At 40.2% G+C, this 22,785-nt stretch overlaps 1 protein-coding gene across 2 annotated transcripts; it reads left to right on the top strand.

The window, feature by feature from the left end:
• nfat5a (nuclear factor of activated T cells 5a) lies at positions 1 to 22,451 on the top strand. Of its 2 annotated transcripts, XM_004553351.5 has the most exons (13): positions 6 to 83; positions 222 to 357; positions 10,116 to 10,244; positions 12,875 to 13,496; positions 13,651 to 13,834; positions 14,434 to 14,624; positions 14,752 to 14,924; positions 15,038 to 15,172; positions 15,274 to 15,326; positions 15,446 to 15,578; positions 17,097 to 17,281; positions 17,367 to 19,362; positions 20,641 to 22,451. In XM_004553351.5, exons 2-13 carry the CDS (start codon positions 285 to 287, stop codon positions 21,021 to 21,023), a joined length of 4,257 nt encoding a protein of 1,418 aa, XP_004553408.1. In that variant the 5' UTR covers positions 6 to 83; positions 222 to 284; the 3' UTR covers positions 21,024 to 22,451. The 2 variants fall into 2 exon arrangements, with proteins under 2 accessions (XP_004553407.1, XP_004553408.1); XM_004553350.4 differs by having other exon boundaries at positions 1 to 357.
• The last annotated feature ends 334 nt before the right edge of the window (positions 22,452 to 22,785 follow it).

Raw genomic sequence — 22,785 nt, 5'->3', positions numbered from 1 at the left:
GTAGTCGAGTGTTTGTGTGTCGGTGTGTGTGTTCGTCTCAACGTAGCACGAAACGTGTCTCCTCTCAGCAAAGACACACAAACGTGAGACGTGCTAGATAACGTTTTTGGGTTTTTTTTCTTGGTTTTGAAAGTTTTCTTTTTGCCGCCTTAAGATTGTTGCGATTTTATACTATGTATATTAAAACATTCCGCTTGTAAAACGTAATATTTATCCGCCAGGAGCAGCCGACTTCGTTTCTACTAAAGAGTGTCCGCTTCTCCTCCCCTCGATGAAGCGCTGCGATGCCCTCTGATTTTATATCCCTCCTTAGCTCGGATATCGACCTCAATTCCCCCAAATCTCTATACTCTAAAGGTAAGATTTATCTAAAGGAAGGTTACTGTGAGGTCGCTAATCCGTTTTGTCCTTGTCTAATGGGAACTAATATGATTGTCTTGATAGCTCATGTTAAGCTGCTAGCTAGCAATGGTTAGCCTCTTTTCTGCTAGTAGCAAGACTAGCTAGCATAGTTAGTCAGCTCGACTACCCTTGCTGGTTAGTTGTCCATGTCACATGCGTGGAAAAGCATGGTATGTTAGAATAGTAAAGTAAATATAACAACAATTATGTGTGTTTTTTGGTTACACTTGTCATGCAGATTGATGACTAGCATCATTTTAGTTGCCTATATGAGCTAACACAGCTTTGTGAGGTCGCTGCCTACCCACCACATTGTTCCGTGGTTTAAGGTACTTAAGTAGTGCTCGGGTTCTGCAGAGGTGTGTATTTGTGTGTGCGCATATCGCATGGATGGAAAAGTAGTGCATGGCTGTCCTGTGTTTTCTCCTTGTTTGGTTTTAGCGAGTGACAGTCCCTCTGTTGTTTTGGTTTGTTTGGTGGAATCGAGCCAGGGTATCCTCCTCACATTCTCTGGTTTCACTGAAAGAATGCAGTTATTGGCCCTTCAAAGCCTAGAGAGTGCTATTCTGCCTATCAGGATAAGGGGCCCTCTAGTGCCAAAATATATTTTGCCTCTAATATCGCTGCACACTTGTCAGCCAACTGTTATGTTATTATTAGGTGGGTGTTGCTGCATCTCTGGAGTGCAGAACCGTTAACTAATGTTGCATTTAGCTTGGTTAGAGCAGCACTTTGCCTGTAAGTCTGTCTTTTCACTTTTTAAACATCGCCTCATGTGCAAAGCAACTGTCACTGAATATGCTTACTCTACTCAGGCAGCTACCATGCATTTGCTTGTTTATGAGGGAGGCTTGTATATAAACTATTGATCCTAAAGTGCAAATGTAACCTGAGACACAAGAATTTATGCATATTACTTTTTCTAAAAACAATGGTGCTATTTCACCCCTTTGGGTTTTTCCCCTTACATTTTAATCACATTAACAAATATTATTCTTTCCTTTTTTATTTTTTTCAAATATTATTTGTACCCGACTGGGCCTTAACTTGCCTGCTGGTCCCACATCTGTCTGGCTGCTATGTATAGGGTGCTCATGAGCCAGCAGAAAGCTTTGCTCTGTGACCCTGAAATTCTCAGTTGAGACTGCCATATGGTCATACCGTATCACATGATGACTGTTTATTTATATCTCTGTAATTGGGTGTGCGCTCTCACGTTGGGGTCAAGGTAACAGACATGCTCATCAACGATCTATTGGGAGAGCTCATGTATGTCAGACGATGTGGGTGAGTAGAGACAACTGACCAAGCTGCCAGAATATATTGCATTATTTAGTGGGTTCTGTTTTTTTGTTTGTTTGTTTTGAGGAAAATGTGAAATCTCAGAAGTTACAAATAGAAATAGTAACGCAGGGTTTACTGAGAAGCAAGCAGGGTCCTACTGGAACCTGGACAGCTCAAGAACTTGTGCCTGATTTTATTACTGCGACAATACATCATAAACATATAACTAATGATCAAGATAGTGATTTTTGGCTATATTTACATAAAAATTATGCTTACTGGGAGAGAAACAAAGTCTCTTCCTCTTTCTCACAGCAGAGAGACTGTTGTTCCTGTGTGAGGAGAGCAAGCCCTCGAGCAAAACTGTAACGGTGTTTTGTTTTTTGTTTATTTTCCCCCCTTTTGGCTGATTTGAAAAACAATCTGCTAGAGGGAAATGAAAAGTGGCTTCAACCTCGCAAAAAATGAGTTAGCAACAGCAAGGTGAATTGAAACGTGATGAACAGACAGACAAACTGGGATGCTATTTCCAAATCCAAGTGCTGAAATCCCAAAATTGAAAACCAAATACCTACCCAACAGATATAGAGATTAGGGCTGCCCAGTTAATTGATTAATCATGAACATGCTTTGACCCCCTACAGTTAAATAAACGTGTTCAAGGAATATTAAAAATGTTTGCTTTCCCACACAGTGCAGTGCATTAAAGCCACTGAACTTTTATGGACTACCTGGATGACTAACAGTGCATTAGAAGACAGCCAATGACTGAAATTAAATGTCTAGCACAGCGAAATGTGTAGAGCTTGTCCCCCGAAGTGGAGCATGAGTCGTTGTTTGGAAATGACTCGAATTTAGTCGAAATGACGTAATCCTAGAAGAAATTATATGCAAAGAGTGCTGTAGAGTTGTGTCTGCATTGCAAAGCATTACAACCTGGTGATTGAGCCGCATGAAAACACACCACAGACTGGCGTATAATGAATGCACGAAGGATGAGAAAAACGGTGCAGTGGTTGCTAACAAGATCATCCAACACCAACTCAGACGCTCATAAAAATGCACCTGTACCTTCCTAAAAATTACTTACTTACATACTCGATCATGTCTGTTTGGCCAAAGATAAGTGTCCAGTAATCACAGGACATAAAGAGAGGTCCAGAAAAATTGTCAACATACTTAACAAAAGTTTTGTTCATACCCATCATGCATGTACAGTGAATTGAGTATTTTGCTTTTAGGAAATCCAGTTAGGCTAGGTGAACAACAATTCACTGCAAAGATTTTTTAATTCACAGGAAAGTAGCACAATGTTTAAGTGAAAACACTTATTGAATTGGGTATTGGAGAATGTGTAATTCTACTACAATCGTTACTAACCAATGGTAAAAGCAATAGATATTCTAGTAAGTGGTTGTGATTGGTGTGGGTGGGATATTGGTTTTCTCCTCATTGTTACCTTATGTCAGGACACAGATTTTACGTTACTCTCATTACTGGGATTAAAAAAAAAAAAAGAAGCATGTTTTGTTTGTAGCATATACACAAGGGAGATTTACTTCCACAACACATTTCTCCCACAGGTTACATACAGGATACATTAACCACTTGTCCCTGGCTGCCTTTGCTTTGTGTAATATGTTTACACTCAGTACAGACATTCACTTGTTTCTTTTTAAAGAAAGCAGGCCCTTCTCCCATTGTTATATCTCTCAGGTATAAATGTAGGCCAATAGTAAACTCTCCCTTGCTTTAATGTTAATAGCCCTGCCTTCCACTTTATTGACTGCAGTCTTGTGGGTAATTTTTGGCCGTCCTTTAAAGGTAAAGCATGGGCTGACTTCACTACAGTCTAAAGACAGCAGTACTTTCCAGTGAAACCTTTTGAAATATTTAATTTATTACAAGACACTCAATGAAACCATGATTATTCGAAAGTAACGATGCCGTTAAGTGTTGGACAACAAAAAAGCTTGCAACAACCTATAGCAATGGGACAACAGTGTGAAGGTGCAGCTCTTGCTACTTACTCTGGCTATGTTGAATGAAGGCACAGAATCCAATTCAGTGTTATTCACGTGCCACAATATATGATGTATCCTGGTGACTAAGTAAGATGGATGTCAGTTAACTTGTTACTAAAGTTACAAGTAATAACTTTAGTAACAAGTTTCATCTGCTTCTTTCATCTGTGTAAAAGTGGTTTACATTAGGATACATTAGCTAAATGATGGCTTCCAAGAAAAAAAGTCTCAGGGGTGGACAGCGTATTTTTGTTTTTTTTTCAACAGGCCGTACCTACTTAGACAAAGTAAGCAAAGGGCTACATACTGGAAACTACATCCAAAGTGCTTTATCATCATTTAAATTAGCGTACATTGTGCCAATTTTCTGATGTACACCACTGCATAGTCGGCTTTTGAAACAAATTGCATTTGAATCGATTGAAAGAACAGTCATTTGCCTTAAGACTCCTTCATTTAATGTTGCCATTATTGATTTCCTTTTCTTTTTTTTTGGGGGGGGGGGGAATTTTGCCTTTGTGTTTCTTACATGCAGAAATTGATAAATAATAACGCCTACACACACCAGGTGGTATCTGTGGCCCCAAGGACTGCTGAGCTTGCAATAAATGGTGAACTATTAATGAAACTGGAGTTAATTTTTCATTCTGTTATGTGCGTGACGTGCATGTGCACATATCTGTGTATTCATAATTACCTGAGACATTTCCTCTTTGAAATATTCTTTTAAAGCATGCTGCCTCATAACTTTAAATCACAATCAAGTTTGTGTTTGCCTTTTCGGTGCACCTTTGGCGGCTTGTTCATAAATGCAGATTGTCTTGTGCAGGAGTAGAAAAGTCAATCATCTCCATATGTTTTCTTTTAATACAATGTCCTTAGAGTTGTTTTTGGACATCAGACAGTGCTAGCTGTTGCTTGGTGTAGAGTGTTGAAATCTCCCCACATGACACAGGTTTCCATTTTTGTTTTTTTGTTTTGTTTTATCCTCAAGGACCAGTGAAATTCAGCCTCACTTCCAAAAAGTTATACAGTTTCTCTAAGTGGACAAATGGTTGGTTCAGTGGGGACAGGGCACAAGTTAAAGGCCACAGAGCTTCTGTTTTTAAAAGTCGAAATGCGTATGGCATGTATTACATGTAGACTCAGTTTGTACACTGTAGAGACCAGAGACTACTTTTAGAAGCAGCTGATTGTTGCTCAGATATGTAGTTGTCACAAAGTTGCCTACATATATTAGCAGAGGACCATCTTTTGTATGGTATTGTTTAATAATTAATGTGGCCTTGTGGTTTCCCTCTGCTAGCATCCACATCCCCATGCATGCTCACCTCTATAGCTACAGCCACAAGCAGAATCCATAAAATTATGATTAGGAGTACAGTACAATCAATTTACACTGTAGAAATGTCATTTAAGTAATTTTGTTAAACCTTGTTTATCCATCTGATTTGCACTAGCAGGCTGAAAGCAAATAAAAATTGTATTGGGCCATTTCTTGCAGTAATTTAAAATTTAAGATAAACCGTTAGCTTTAAAAGCCAAAATGGCATTCTTTGTGGTTTAAATGTGGCAAGTAGCTTTTATGTCACTACTCTGGCTTGACCATATTGTTATGTGTTCAAAACCATAATTAAAGCAACACTGTAGGTTGTGATGCATCCCCCCCCCCCCCTTTTTTTTTTAACATGGAAAAAACAAACCAAACATGTGCTTGTCTAATAAGTTAATTGTTCTAAGTCTAGGTTAAAGTCAGTCCACCTCCTGGTAGGTTAGTGTGCTGTAGGCTACTGTTTGGACAAGCTTATAGATTTGTCCAAACAGACTTGTCAAACTTGCTACTGTAAAGCAAAATAAGACCAAAATGTAGTGCAGGAAGTGTATTTTGTGAACTGGAGAGTTAACCTACATTTTAAAACCTATTTTAAGGATTGGTCAGAAAACCTTTAAAGAGGTTTTTATCTGTTTTGACAGAGGGCAGTTCTTAGAACACTTATGTGCAGTTTTATAACACTGTCACTAATGTCAGGTATTTTTTACCTGATATCATATGGCTGATAAAACATACTTCCCATCTGAATAAGTAACCTAATATGTGGCAAATTGAAGTACTCTTGTTACATTTCCCCTTAAACAACGTCTCATGAAATGAAAACAGTATCATTGGGGGACCCTATATAAACGCTTCAAAATGAGTAAAAAATAAATAAACTGAGAATCGTAAACGAAAATATTGTTTAAAAATTAAATAATAGACATAACTTTTTCTTCTGCCCACCTCTTCCTTGTCGTGTGAGCCTTGTCCAGAGAAGGCACAATCTCTTTGCATCGCTGACAACTGTGGGAGAAATAAACAAAAGATGGCATTTGACTACAAGCACGTGGGTGAAAATCATCCGACGTTAGTGTTCTAGGGTTAAGCACAGGTGACGAATAAAATTAAAGATAATTTTCCTGGAGGCATTTCAGGACAGTGATGACTGACGAGACTGGCTTCAAGGACTTTGCTGTACGTGCGGAAGAAGGTGTGCAACAAAATCCAAACAGCAGCTGTTGACACTGCAGCAGTTTCTTAGTATGGTGTTTCCACTAATTGAAGCACTTAGTATACTGTTTCTCACACACATTTAAAATTGAGATAACATTTGTTTTCAAACTTCAGGATTTTTTGTATATGCTGCAAAACGGCTTCTAAGCCCACAGAGTCTGTTTAAAAAAGTAAAAATAACATTTTCTGGTTTTCCTGAAAAAGTGAATCTATCACCTAGCTTTAATCGGCGCTACTCGTTTGATGTTGTTATCTTTGTAAAGGTATACAGAGTGGTTCCGCCACTGGAGGTTTATATACAAATGGGAAGCTTAAAAAAGAAGCCCAGGTAGCCACAGAGCTGCACTCTTGGGGAAAGTGACATTTTCACCTACAGAAAGCTTGTTTGGTTTTGAAAGTTATACTTTTGGATAGATTAAATAGGTGAGGTGCAGGTTTATGCAGGGGTGTGGACGCACAACTTCTGCTGGATTTAAATTTAAACAGGAACATTCAAATGAAATTGATTCCAGAAGAATATTTGTTTTACCACATTCATTTTAATTTAATAATCGCCAGAAGCCAAAATTGTACATGAAAATAAAAGCCCTACTTAACATTATGGCTGTTGGACTCTCAACAAAGCATTTGGAAATGCTGCTGTTTAGTTGATGGATTATTATGAGCTTTTTTTTTTTTTTTTGCTTTAGATGGAATTTTAAATTCAAAGAAAATAGAGAATAAATGGGAGAAAATAACAATAGGGCTCCAATTAATCATTTTTATTTCAAGTCTCCACGAGCACAAGTCACAGCACGGTTTGAATATAGACACACTCTTTTGCATATACTGCACATCCTAAACTGGAAAGTGTGCTTCAAAAGTAAAAATTAAATCGCTGACAGCAATCCAATCTGTGCATTTATGAACCTGAAGTGATTGACTCAATAACAATGTGTGGTTATTGGCCTGTGTCACAAGGTAATTGAATCTTGTGTGTGTCTCAACCTAATATTTGTGCACATTTAAACAAATTTGTGCTGCAGGTAAACATGCTAATCATTATTTTTGGCTTTTATGATTCATAAAAGACTCCTTAAAATGCCTCTGATTTGAAAACATTTCTTGGGTAGGTTTCCCACCACGAGCAAATCCTTTAGGCTTAAACTGCACTGTGGTGAACTTTTAGAGGGGTAATTTAGTAGAGCTCTGAGTTGTAGTCAAGAAGATTATAAGATTCTGTAAAGTTTATTTCTAATAAACAACCATTTGTAGTGCATGTGTGCTGTTTTTTTTTTTTTTTTTTTTTAAAGAAAAAATCCTATGAACAATGAACCCTTTTACAGTTTGACTTTCTGTGGTTGTTTTGTGTTGCTGTGTGACCAGCAAGCACCCAGAGAGAACGGGTGATTTATACCCCTTTCAGGCCAACAGTGACATTCTTTAACACAGTGTGGACTCCTTTTGATCTGTCCAGTACATGTAAGCCTTTTGCCAACCTTGGCAAGAGGGTACCCAGCTTAGTGAACAGCAATTTCTGTCCTTTGTTTTTTTTATTATGTGCTGCTCTTTTTTTAGCAGAAGTGCCATGCTACTCCTGCACATGTGTTGGGAGTCTATGAAGAGAACATTTGTTTGCATGTGATTGAATACTGAAGCATATACATGGTAGGGCTGTGCGATATGACCAAAATCTCATATCCCGATATTAAGATATCTATCGTCCGATAACGATATAAATCACAAAAATGTAACATTTTCTATAAATTCTGTGAATCTCGGGCAGCTCGACTTGCGTGAAGTGTTTTCAGCAAGGGGATTGCGTACCTGGAGTGGAGTGTTTTAACTGATACAGGAAACTATACATTTTTAGACATAAGTTGTAACGGCCGCCGTTTTCTTTGAGTATTTATTACACCGCATGCTGCGGGGAAAAGCCTGTTCTAACGTTTGAGTTCTAACGGTTTTTGTTTTGTTTTTTTTGTTTTTTTAGCACCTGACGGCTCTTTTTTTGCTTCTCATCCGTAAACAATATGCATCTTTCACGTGATTGAGTTTATTTTGAAAAGTCTCAACAGGATCTTGAGCTTTATTGTGAAAGGTTTATGTGGAACAAGCCGACACGCTGTGGTTTTACCGTCGTTGTTGCTAACGACAACGCATAAAAACAAACGCTTGTCTGTCTGTAGTGTGGTTATATTAAATATAAGAGAAAGACAGAACTTTAAGAAATTAATATAGCCACTACAGTGACCATCAAAACGATGAAAAAATATTGCCGTAAACAGTTTATTTTGCAACACCACGAAACAAGCAATAGCGTAAAATGAAACGATAGATGTTTTTATATCGTCATCCGATATATATCGGTATATCGAACAGCCCTAATACATGGGTTCAAAGCAGGTGACAGCACATGTTCAGTGTACCCACTATGCATGCTTCTATTGTTCATAGGGATACTAGTTAAAGCTGAGGTCATGTCTCGTTGTCAGTCAATCTGTAATGCAATCAGCAACAAAGACTCACTTTCTTCATGCCACACACCACAGGCAAAGATTGAGGGCTGTTGTGATATTCGTGCACACAATCAGACGGTTGCTGGCAGTTCTCTATAGTCTCTGAAGCTCGCTGTGAACAGGTTCACTGAAATCCACGTTTTATTTTTCTAGCTGCACAGGAAACTGATCTCACCGAGATCTGTGAAATATCACAGCTCTTTCTATATTTGTTAAGAAAAAGAAATGAAACTTTCTCTGGCCTTTTGACATTTAGATTGTGCTATTCATTCAGCAGTGCTGTAAGGGGATTTGATGCAAACAATAGCAGATTTTATTTGTTCGTTGTGTGAACTTTGGTGATGCATTGCCACCAGCTCAGCACCATCACTGACATCACAGAAGTGCAAGATCATGTGTCTTGTCAGCGTCATCGCTCTGTTGGGAACAAAATCATAGGCAAGTGTTAGATGACTACTACGCATCCTTGGTGCTGTCGATGCAAAGCTGAAATATCCATATCAAGGTGTTGATAGGTGCCTGTTTCTTAGCAACCGCACTACCTAATCATGTGTTTATCTAGCATCAGATCTGATTTATTCCAGTGTGGCTGCAGTGGTCGTTATGTCTACAAGGAATCATGTTGCCATTAAATATCTTCATGACTCTGTGGGTTTTATTACACCAAACCCCACGGGAGGCTAATTTAGTTCATCATAAGATACCCTGTGTTGTGCTAGTGTTGACTGCAGAATTTTTAGAGGATTGCAGTATTGCTTCCACTTGTCTTCGGAAAGCAAATAAGGAAACAACCAGTTTTGGTGAGATACTGTAGGAGTTTTGTTTTTGCCATGAAGCTTGCATTAGTGGAAGTGAAATTGACTGTTGGCAAGGTTCTATTTTGCGAAGAATTGTGACGATTTCTAGAACTAAGCTCCAGCAGTTGTATTATGACTTGGACTGTGCTTGCGAGCAGTTCTGCATTAGCTTCAGTTTGAGGCTAAGATGGCTGTCTTATGCAACCCTTGAGGCCTTGTTTTCAGTAGAATAAGTTAGAACATTGTGTGCTTCATGTTTCCAGGGTTAAATTGTGACGACACCTATTTGAGTTAACTGGCAATAAAGGCAGATAGTTTTTTTGTTCTATTTTTAAAAAGTTGGAAGCAGTTGTGACTTGAAGGTTGCTATTTTCATCATGGTCCACCGTTCCTAACAGGTTAAAAGGAAACCTGCTGAAAATGGGTATTTAAAAACAGAATATTTTCATCTAAGAAGAGCGGGTATGGATCTTTTTTTTAGTTGCATTGTCCTCTAATTACCAATAATCTCATTTATTTTTCAGAAACTAATTTGTATTCTCCTGCTCATCCTTTATGGCAGAGTCGGTATATGACCTCCTCCCCAAAGAACTCCAGCTCCAGCCATCGTCCACCCAGACAGACCCACCCACCATGAGCCAGAATAGTGGGGGAGAGGCGGGACCTCCCCCCTCTGCAGCCTTGGCGTCAGGTGAGCTACCTGTTCAGTCCATGAAAACCATGATCTGGGATCAGTTTCTCTGTTACAAACTATTACCCAAGTCAGCAGGGGTAAAGAAATGTGGCCTTGTGTGAGTGACTGGGGGCAACTTCACCCTTTCATCAGTTTCCGAGGCAAGATTTGTGACTAAATGGGATTTATATAGGCTAGTATGTATTAAGTATTTCAAAACTGCTGACATGACGATACATGGTTATTACGTGTTAGCTGGGCCCCATGTTATACAAGGGTACAGCACCAACAAGTCAGTCGGGGGTCAGTTCTAAAGCCCTTCTGTGCAGCTAAACACAGGATTTATTCAAATATATGTTGTAACTTTAAAATTTTCCAATATTATACCGTATTGATGTCTGTTGTGTTGTTGTCTGTCAGCATCTTTTACTGTTAGTGGTGGGCGATCCTGTTAACTAGCAGCAGCATGGAAAGTGACGTTGCTTATGAAGCCTGACTTGACACTCGCTGTTTGCGGGCCTAGTGAAAAATTTCAACACCCTTAGCACCTGATGTGAAGATATCATTTAACTCCACACAGCTGTGTGCTCAGTAGTGTTGTGTACTTTGGTACAGAGGCTGGAGGCAGTGTTGAGAGTATTTTAAACAATGGAGTAGAAGCTGCTCTGAACCAACTCTACAGTGGCAACACTTTAACCACTCAATGTTTTGATTTTTTTAGAGTGTTAATAAAAACATTTCAAAACATATCAAGCACCATGACAGCGTTTTACCTTTTATATTCACCCACTCTGCAAACACACCTCCACCACCTCACCTAACCAGTTCACAGTATAAATCTAAATCTCTAAAAAAAAAAAAAAATTTATGTAGTGTTTTAGACTAATGTCTTAACTGGTCATTTAACACTCTTTGTGGCCAGGTTCCTGAAAGCGTGGCCCACAGGCCAGGGACGGTAATTTTATGCATCTTTTGAGTGTGACCAGGAAAAAGTGTTCTGCCGTTCATGTTATTCAATGACAGTTCTGATCATTTATTGTATGTATTATAGCTGAGCAGATAAATACCAATTTGAATTCCCCTGTTTTCGCCTTTGCATCTTTGACAACAAACACCAGCTACATGTACAGCTACATCAAAATTTTAAATTCAGAATGCAGCGTTTGCATGCTGACATGGCCTCTTATTTATTGTTTCACCTATGATTTGGGTTTCTTTTTTTTTTTTATAACTTTTTGACGCTTGTACTAAATTTTATTTTTCCCTTGGCTCTTAATGTAAATAAAAAAAACCCCATCAGATTGTCTCAGCTTTACAGATCCAAATCATCTCCTACAACATCCCTCATGTTATGACGTTATATAGTGTTTTAGAGTTGGCATATTGCATTTCACGTTTTCAATTTCTTTCGCTTTATTTGAGTATTGCCCTCTCTATAGTTTGAGTTTTAAATGCCTTTAACAAAAGTAAAAGAGATGCATCTGTTGCACCGTGAACCGTGCACAAGTGTTTGACTCTCATGTTACAGAGTTGCTAACATTTTCACTAATTACAATGGTTTTGTCTACTCATGAAACAGTGAAGTTGCCCCAGCAAACGTTGGACTGTATTTTTCAATATCACTTATCAAAAGCAAAGAAAATGGCCTGATCTTGGATCATGGTGCATTTTGATGTTCTTGACATCAGTTAAAACTGTGAAGGATTCTAGTCATGGTTTTCATCTAAAAAGCAAACTAACCGGTGAACAATCATGTTGGAGAGAGCGCGCTTTTTCTTTTTTTTTTTAACGCTGCCTTTTTACTATCATGTCTGACCCAGCTGGCCCTAAGCAGTGCTGATCAAAAGCATGACTCATGTGATGTCTTTTAGATCATCATTAACCAAACAAACGTGCTTCCGAGTGTCTATAAATGATAAACTTCAAAAGATACTCCTTCCTTCAGTATATTAACTCATCCAGTTTACTCATTGACAGAAGTTAAGTCTTGAATGATCAGCTCTCTTGTTGCTCATTGGCTGTCTCATTTTTATTGCAGGAAGTGCCCTCTGAGGCAGGGAGTGTCTGCATATAAAATGGTCTGCAGTTCACTGCTCCATAGGTCAGAGGCTTGTTTATTCTGTCTCCATGGCTACGCTCAGTCCCAACCAAATATTCCAATTGGCATGCGCAAACTACTGTTTACTATTGAATGCACATTGCACAAACTCTACTGTAAACCTGGCAAATTTAATTTGGCGCCACATTATCAGCTTGCAAATTTGGCTGTACAAGAAAGTTTGACCAGATTTTGTTATTTTTCTTTCTGGCAATGTGTATGTAACAATTTGTAGCTTGCTTTTGTTTTTGTAAACAAGGCATGTCAGTTTTGTCACATTGATTTTTAATCAGAGGTTTTGTAGGAAATCAAAACATTGTGGGACCTATAGTACCCTTCTCAACTTTAACTTCAGAACATTTGGTCAGTGCTTGACAGCTCTCGCATGCACAGTGAGAGCACGTAACCCACAACAGTTTGTTGAAATTAGAGTTGGGAAGAGGGGAAATCTATACAAATCATGCACAAATTCAGCTGCTTGAATGGGACTGCTAGCCTGCTCTGTGGTGAACATCTGTCCTAACTTTTATATCTATATGCACTACTACAGATGCCACCTCTTCCACCTCCAGCCCTTCTGCCTCTTCCTCCCTCGCCATAGGCGTTACATCCTCTGGCCCCTCTACCTCATCGTCAGACCATCTCAAGGTTGCCCAGCATCTCCACTCCAGCGGAGGAGATGGCGCTGGTGTTTCAGAGATGCAAGGTGCGGAGGGTGCCCCCAACAGAGGCAGCAGTGGAGCAAACGCTACAGTAGGGGATGTAGGGCCGGGAGGGTTGCCGGGGCTAGGAGTCCAGCAGCCCCAGAACACTCCATCAAAGCGAAGGACTGTGTTGAGCATATCCCCACCACCCGAGGATCTGTTTGATGACAGCCAGATGTCTTGCCAAGAGGAACCTACCATATCTGGTGCACCAGGTCCCGACTCAGAGCAAAGCAGCAGCATGTGGGCCGATGAGTCTGTCTCGAACTTCAGTTTGATCAGCTCAATCTCCTACAATGACAACACGGAGGTGCCACGCAAGTCTAGAAAACGCACTCCTCGCCAGCGGCCCGGTCCCAAGCCTGCTCCTCCAGAAGACAGCATGGATGTGTTTGATGCTGACAGCGCCAAAGCCCCTCACTATGTGCTATCCCAGCTGGGCACAGATAAGACCAGTTCCATATCCAGGTATGGTGACACTTACTAGAGTACATTCTGTCTCTTTAGGTCAGAGTGCCTCTCCCCTTTGTAGGAATACATTAAGGTCGATTAAAGTTTTGCTTGGGGTAATTGGATTCTTGGATGTCACACTAATGTCATCATCATTTTTTGTCCTCTGCAGCTCTCTCGAGTCAGGAACTGCAGTGAAAGGTGGGTCACTGTCTGCTCAGTTCCCTCAGAGGAGTGATGGGAAGGAGCTAAAGATCCTAGTGCAGCCAGAGACCCAGCACAGAGCTCGCTATCTGACTGAGGGCAGCAGAGGTTCTGTCAAAGATCGTACACAACAAGGATTCCCCACTGTCAAGGTTGGAGTACAAAAGCTTCCAGCAGCTTCTTAACAAACGAAATATTACCACCAAAGGAAGAAGCTGCCGAATAAGATCGAATATAACCAATACACTGAGTGAGGAGTACTGCACGAGAAAGATTGTACTAGCACTGCCCACGTGCTTGTTTCCTTTCTCCTATTTCAATAGCTGGCATTTAACATGGATAACCTACTTGTCTCTTTGATTTCATTTCTTTTTAAAAAAATTTTTTTTTATTAAATCAACAGTAAATCCAGTACTCACACTGCAAACAACCAAACAAGTACCTTTACCTCTTGATGGTAAATCAGAGTAGGGATAGTGAATGAATAGTGATTGCCTTGTATTCATTATTAAAGTAATAAATTCTTGACATCGCTCTTGAATGGCTCAGTGGTTATGAACAGATCACATGCTTCTTTTGTACCATGAATAATGCTCACAGATAAATGATTGAGTTGATTGGCAAATGATTAAAACTTTTATATTTAACTGAAAATCTTTCAGGGCTGAGGGGTTTTGGTTTTTTTTGTTTGTTTTGGGGTTTTTATTAGAATCTGGAAAACTAATTTTATTTTTTATTTTTTTGTCTGCAGTTGGAAGGTGTGAGTGAATTAGTTGTGCTGCAGGTGTTTGTAGCAAATGATGCAGGCAGAGTGAAGCCTCACGGTTTCTACCAGGCATGCAGAGTGACAGGACGCAACACCACTGCTTGCAAAGAGGTGGACATAGAAGGCACCATAGTTATTGAGATTCCTCTGGAGCCCAGCAATGACATGACACTTGCGTAAGGAGTTCTTACAGATAATTAAAGACTAGTTATTACTTGCAGTGTTGATATTTAAAAAGTATTTGGTATGTGCTTTTGTATATTTAGTTATCCCTTCCTTCTCCTTCCTGTGTTGTTTCTACAGGGTGGACTGTGTAGGAATTTTGAAGCTCCGTAATGCAGATGTCGAAGCCCGCATTGGTGTTGCAGGATCCAAGAAGAAGAGTACACGAGCCAGGTTGGCCTTCAGAGTCAGCATCCCCCAGCCTGATGGATCAACCCTGACTTTACAGGTTCCCTCATCGCCGATCCTCTGCAGTGAGTAACAGCCAACTAGGATTCCTGAAACAATTTGATGGCTAATATTTATAATATGTTTTAGTTTTATGTTATGTTATTAATGATAGTTTGAATCTTCTTTTACTCTTCAGCTCAGCCAGCAGGAGTGCCAGAGATCCTGAGAAAGAGTCTCCACAGCTGCTCAGTGAAAGGAGGCGAGGAAGTTTTTATAATCGGAAAGAACTTCCTTAAAGGAACCAAAGTTATTTTTCAGGAGAACATTACAGGTGTTGTAGCAATTTCTTTTGTCAGTAGCATTGTAGCTCGATGTCATGTGTGTTAATGGTTTTCTGCATATAAACCCTCTCAAATCTTTTTGAATTCTCAGATGATAATTCCTGGCAAGCCGAAGCAAAGATTGACATGGATCTTTTCCATCAGGTATATGCAAGTGGGGATGATGGTGATCCCCTTGAGTTTTTCACTGAATAATCTAAGCTGCTGTATCAAACCTGTTTTTTGGCATACACTTGACACAAAAATGTGATCTTTTTTTCCAGAATCACTTGATAGTGACAGTCCCTCCGTTTCACAACCAGTCAATCACTTCTCCTGTTTCTGTGGGTATTTTTGTGATGACCAATGCCGGTAGATCACATGAAGCCCAACCCTTCACCTACACTCCAGACTCGGGTAACAGCAAGCATGAAAGTTACATAGTTCACGATTTTCAGCCGTCGTGGCATTGATGGCTTTTAAATGTTGACACTTATTGCTAAGTGTGACACTTATGGGCTATTTCTGTTTTGAAGAGAGTGAATAGAGCTAACATAGTACTGTTTTCAGATAGTTATAACAAGTTTTAATAGCACTACACCATTATAATCAATCATATAGACAAATCTAATGGCTGATTAAGCAATGCCGCAATTATTGCTGTCACAGACACATTTACCCTAATGGCAAAAAGAGATGTAGGGATCACTGGCAGTCCTTTGTGTTTCCACTAATAGATGAAGGTTTAATATGTAAATGTGTAGCAGATATAATTGGTCCTGACATTGGAGCATGTCTGGAACAGGTGGCATAGCATTCAGCGATCTTATTATTAACAAGGGATTGTAGTAGCAGGATGGTAGTTTATTTAAATAATCTGAATTATTTGTTTTATTGTTATTTTAGGAGATATAGCATTTAAGAAATGTATAATTATAAGTCTCAGCAGTTGATTTATTGTAAGTGATCTCTACTAAAAACTCTTGGAATATCGTATTGATTTACTTGAAATCTGCAAATGTCAAATACATTTAATAAAACAGACACTTATGGCTTTTACTTTACAAGGTTATTTAATTGTTTTTTCTTCTTGTGTTTCATTTAAAAAATTAAAGCTCACAATGGCACAGAACTGTCAAAGCCCCCCACCAGCTGAGATAAAAACGGGAATTGTTTAACTCACTGAAAATCCTGTTTAAGTGGATCTATAAGTTCATATCAGCGTAATGTTGGAAGATGAAAGGGGACTTTTGCGTGGGTTCAAGTAATTTTAGGCACGGTGAAGCTGGTAGCCTGAGTCTGAGTGACAAGGGGAAAAGAAGAAACTGCACAGAAAATAAAGAGGAGGTGGATCACAGGTAAAAGTGGGAGAGTGAGAGGGAAATGGTGAAGGTGCAGGGTGTCAAAAACAGCCTCCATATTTAAGACACAGAACGCTATCTAATCCGCTGGATAGAAAGGTTTACTAACAAAATGTGTCAGAATGCTTTGCTGCTGTCAGGCCCGTCATCAGAAACATCTATTTCTTGGTTTTAAAATTCCTGGTTGAACTTTGGAAACTCCTTCCTTTTTAAGCTGGATGTTGAAGCTTAGTAGTTTTAGTTGATTCAATTTAAGTTTAAAACAGGAACACAAAGTGGCTGTTTGCCATGTGCGCAGTCTAACAAGTAATATTTGTAGTTGGATTACAAAAAGCGTTTTGATGGCAAGTGGTCATGGTAAAAGTAGATAATACCCTCCTGGTTTGTATGATTGTTGCAAACTGCCTTGTGCTTGGTGTTGGATGGGTTTTGTTCTCCACATCATCCATTAAAAACATGGAACATGCAGCTTGTCATGTATTGTCATTTGTGCTAAGCTCCTCATGTAGATTTCAAGTGCCTAATCGTTGCCATCTCACATTCTAACAGTCCTTTTCTCCACTCTTACCTCCAGCTGATAACTCAAATGTCCTGACAGTAAAAACGGAGGGGATATCCATGGTCAAGACCTGCTTATTTGATACCCCGATCAAATCTATGCCCTCTGAACAAACAGAAATCTCTGACCAGACATCCAAACGGCAAGAGGACACACCTATGGAAGTGTCTAGCAATCCACCATCCACAGAGGTCTTCAAAGTAAGATACCCCCTGCTTTTTGAGGAAGAGATTTTAAAATATTTACTTGAGAAATACGGTCTGTAACACTGTTTTTCTTTCTCAGTCATCCCCTGATCCACTCATCGCAGTGCAGCAGACTCTGGACCTTGGCTCTAGTTCTCATCCAGGTGGAGAGTCCTTTCAGAGAACAATGCCTTTACCATCAGAAGATGTGGACCTTCCCCAGGCACCCCCGGTCTTCCCTAGCTTAGAGTCCCTCAGCACGATACAAAAGCAAGAAATTGCCCCAACAACCTCCTTCTCTGTGTCAGGAGACACCACAATACCACCTGTGACACCAGAAGTCCCCCAGCAGTTCCTTAGAGACCCCCAGGAAAGCTTGTCACCTGAGAGTTCCAGTAGTAGTGCAGGGGTGGTGGTTGTGGCCATGCCACAGATAGCACCTTCCTCTCAGGCACAGCCACAGCAGTCCCAGGTCTCCCTCTTTCCCCAGGAAGAGGTGGCCCAGCTGGAAAGGGCAGTTAGAGAACTCCAGGGGGGAAGTAACACCACGCTCCAGCAGGTGTTAGAAGCAGCTGTAGCTCAGCAGCAGCTAAATTCTGTGCTGTATAGCCCCACACCTTCTGCAGAATCCCTTCAGCAGCATGTCCAGGAGAACATGAACAGCCTTAGACTGGGGAGTACAGATAATTCACTGTCAGCACAGCAACAGCTACAGATACAACAACAGGAGCAGCAACAACAAATACAACAGCAGTTTCAACAACAGCAACAAATACTTGGAAACCTTCAGCAGCAACAGCAGCAAGTCATCAACAACATACAGATGCAACAGCAACTTATATTACAGCCACAAGAGCAACAGCAAATTATGGAGAATATTCAACAACAGCAATTGCAACAAAATCAGCAACAGCAAGTTCTAAACAATATTCAGCTTCAGGATCAGCAACAACAAAATCATATTCTTACCAATTTACAGCAACATCAGCTGCAACAACAGCAGCAGCAGCAAAATCAAGCGTTGAGCAACCTACAACAGCAACAGCAGCAACTTCAAGAGCAGCAGGTTTTGGAAAATTTACAGCAACACCTTCAGGCCAGCTCTCTCCTTCAACAGGCTGGAGAACTGCTTACTATCCAGACTAGCTTCCCAACACAACCTCCTTCACACACTTCCCCCCCACAGCAACTCTTCCAGTCGCCTAGGCCCATGGCCGAAACCCAGGGGTCCCAACAGCAGGTCCAGGCTGCCCTCATCCAGAATACCCTGACCGTACTGACTAGTGGCAGTCTCAACTCAGAGCAGCAGTCCACAGGATCAACCCTATACCTGACGCCGAACCATCAGCCCCAGCAACAGCAGCAGCTGGCATTCATCTCCTCCATGGAGACATCAGCCAGCCAACATCAGTCTGTTTCAATGTTTCAAAATCAACCGCAGTCTCAAATGCAGCAACAGAGCACCCCAATGGATCAGCAGCAGTCCCCACAGCAGAACCAACAACAACCAGCACAGCTTCCAATGGGCCAGCAGGGTTCCTTATTTCAAAGTATTCCCAATCACTCACAGGGCAACCCTGCACCACAGCAAACAGGTCTGCTTCTCTGCACCACAGATCTGAACCCACAGGCTATCGCCCCTACTATTCTCTTTAGCACCCAGACCCAAGGCCCTTCCCCTATGGGGACCATTAGCGTTGGAATCACCCAGTCAGATACAGCAGAGCCCATGTCCTTCCAAGACCAGAGCTCTTCGGGCAGCAACTCAACAACCACTGAGAACCAACAACAGAGCTTGTTCCAGGAACAGCAGCCAATGCAAGTGGGCCCAAGTTCAAGCTCCGTCCAAAACAATCAACCTGTGGAGCTGTTCATACCACAGACAAATCTGTCCAGCTTGCAGAGTACTATTGCCTCACAGGAGCTCAACAACCAGGCTCCAGCCCCCGCCACAACCATCTTTGTGGTGCAGGGTGGTGTGGGTGTGGTAGCCAGCCCTGGTCAGCAGCCCCCAGAGCAGCTTTTCCAGACATCTGTGGGTGGCAATGTGGCTTCTCAAGGACAGGCCAGTCTGTTTGTTTTTGGCATTCAGAATGGTAAGACAATTTTGATCCTCTACACCTTTTAATGTAGAGTAAATCAAAGTTACCCATGTTAAATTCTTATTTTCTGAAGAATATGGTACTATCATGCTCGACCTATTAACTTGTATATATCCATATCCGGTTCCTGGTGACTATTCTCTTAGTCGGCTAAATGAGAGGGATAAAAAAAATGAGTCTGATTAGTCTAAAACTAAGAAACACTCTGATATTAAGAATATTGGACAATGTCAAAATCTCTAAACAAAGGCATTTGAAACCATTAATCACATTTATTAACAATAAATCATGCCTCCTAACTGTGCGGTACCTCACATGTTGCGTTATGAATATTTCACGTTTTACTCCAGACAATGAAGAAAAGGCAAAACACTTAAAATAATCCAATATTAAATATAATAAGAAAACATGGTACTAAAAAAGATTTTCACATATTATTAAAATATGACAAATTGACATCCGAGAAATGAATAAATTGCAACTGAAAAGTGTTGCGTATTGGGCTGTGCATTGCGAATGATGCACCTTGTTCGAAAACTCTTGACAACCACTTAATTAAAAGTTAAAATCTAAAAGAACAAATCAGTAAATAATCTAGCCATTTGCTTCTGCTTATCTAAAGTTGGGTCACGGGTCAGCAGCCTAAGCAGAGAATCCCAGACATCCCTCTTGCCAGCCACCACCTCCAACTTCTCAGAAGAAACATTGAGTTGTTCACAGCCAGCCGAAAGGTCTAATCTCTCCTGTGTATCCCAAGTGGGACATGCCCATCTGGAACATCTTACTCAGGAGACAACCACCTCAAATGACCCCTTTTGATGTTGAGCGGCTCTACTCTGAGCCCGTCCTGAATGACTGAACTCCTCACCCTATCACTCAGGGAGAGTCCATCCACCCTTCAGAGGAAGGGTACCGCTCGTATCCGCAAACTCATTCTTTCGCCTTTAAAAGACCTAACCCTAATAGTCTTAACAAAAAAAATCAAGCCTGATTAACAGATTTATGGCATTTGTCAACAACATTGCTCCATCTGGTGATAGATGGCTGCATAGCATCCAGGACACAATATACCGGCATTTGGCATCAATTAAAATTTGAAAGAATTAGATTAAACGGCTAGTATGTCTGATACCCACTAGTGACAGTAGTGATAATTGGTCATCTAGTCAGGCACAGCTCTAATCCATATGCTTTTTGTGTTACTCCATTGCTACAGTTATATGCTACATTTACTGTTTAATGATGGATAAAATTATTTTCTTTTTCTTTTAGACTCATCCCAGCTGCTCACTTCTTCTGGACCCAGCCAACCTGCGCAGAACCAAATCCCGAACTCCGGTCACATGCAGACTCTGCTGGATCAGCCCATGGCCCAGGCTGCCTCCCCAATCCCAGCTACCATGCATGGCAGCTTGCAGAACACCCTTCAGGCACAAATGCAGACCACCTTGGAGAACGCAATGCAGGCAAACACACAAACAGCCCTTCAGTCCAGTTTACAAGGAAACATAGAAGCGAGTCTACCAACACCAATGCAGACCAGTCTACAGACACAGATACAGAGCAGCTTACAGAATCAACTGCAGGCATCCATATCAACATCGTCCAGCATGGATAAAATTGAGGACCTACTGGAAAGCCTACAGAAGCAGTGATTATTGTTTGGACCATTGTCAGCACTTAGGGGGTGAGTGATGTGTATGTAGCTCAGAGTTATACACCCTAAAAATAGCCGTGTGTAGGGGTTTGTGCCAATGCTTAAAAAAAAGTCATTTAAATATTTAAGAATTACTTGCCCTTTTTACTGAAAACCCAAATCATGAGTTCATGTGACCTGTTTTTAAGAAATATTTATCATTAACTGTAGCCTCCATTTATCCATTGTTCTTGAATTAATGAACCCACCTTTGTTATTACTCCTCTTGCAGGATCAGAGAGGCCTGTAATAACTGCTTTATCCAGCCGCACAAATGCAGTGTTTTGTTGCCAGTTGTTGTTTTTTTTTCCTGTTTCTTTTTAAAATAATGTGAGCCTAAGAGATGATGACGGTGGTGGTAATGATTATGATGATGAGGATAAAAATATTTGTGGGAAAAAACAGGAAAGGGATAAAGAATGTCAGCAACAGAGGAACGGTGACAGAGGAATGGTGCCGTGATGGGAGAGTGTTGTGAAAGCAGATTTAAAAATAAAAAACAGTCAGTTATGGAATATCAGATTGCACATAACTGTCAGATAAAGGCAGAATCTCATTTTGAGTGTGTAAACTCCCCAAGATTTCATTTCACTTTGAGACAGTGGGTGTTTTTATTTTTTATTTTTTTTATTTTGTCAGTTTGGGAGATTAGCTGATGTAAAAACAGGGATAAAATCACGTCACAGTAATTCGATTTAAACTTCTTTTGCTGTGGAGAATATGAACAATCATGCTGTTAATACACAGCTTACATTTGCATATGTCAAAAATGCCATTAAATTTGCTCCAAGAGTACAGAATATTAGACTGTACAGTTCTTTGTAGGATAATGTTTCATGTTTTCTTTTAATAACATTTACTGGCATGGGTGGAGTCTGCACTCAAGCGGTTTGTTATTAGAGGCAGCACAGTTTAATATTAGTGTCGGCACCACAAGTATGAAATGAATTTTTATCACAAAAAGTCCGGTAAAGACATTGTGTTACTGAAAGCACCCTGGTGAGTTGAGGGAATATTGCACACTCATAAATGAGATTCATCCATGTGACATGGCCTTTGTTGGCACTTCCCAGTGTTCTCTTATGTGCAGGCCTTTCTTGGTGAAATTTTAAATAGCATTCAACTATTTAGGGTGTGTTTTGTTTTTTTTCTCCTTTTGTTGCTTTTGAAAAAGTTAACTCTTTATCAGTTAAATGTGGATAGAAAAAAAAACCTTTCCACTAGTGAAAATGGAGTGTTGTGTGGTTTTATAAACATTTTATCTAAAGCACTTTATAACCTCTTTTGTGTAACCTGCTACTCCTTATATCCATCCACAGCTCTCTACTGATCTAAGATGAATTTGTACTCTGAAACGTCCAGTGGGTGGGGTTAAAAAAAAAAAGAAGAAGAAGAAGAGGGGGGAAAAGCTGAAAGCAGTCATCTTTGTACAAATAGATACATCATTTTTACATTTTCTCTCATGTCAGAGTATTTTTGAGGTCTAGACAACTTTGTATAGAACGTCTGCTCACTGTTGAGTCCCTCTTTGTATTCAGTCCCAGTGGTCCAGTCAAGTCTATCCAAAAACAGCCATTCCTACAAACGGCATTGTCACTTGTCAGTGTTTGAGTAGTAACTAGGCCTTTTGTGTTTTAGACACTGACAACACATCTGAAATACTGATTCATTTAGTTTGTACATTTACATGAAGGATCTTCATTGTTTTGTTTTTTTTCTTT

The sequence above is a fragment of the Maylandia zebra genome, linkage group LG7, assembly GCF_041146795.1.
Source record: "Maylandia zebra isolate NMK-2024a linkage group LG7, Mzebra_GT3a, whole genome shotgun sequence".
Taxonomy (NCBI): Eukaryota; Metazoa; Chordata; class Actinopteri; order Cichliformes; family Cichlidae; genus Maylandia; species Maylandia zebra.
Note: the sequence above shows the minus strand (reverse complement) of the source record. Positions and strands in the feature narration are given on the sequence as shown.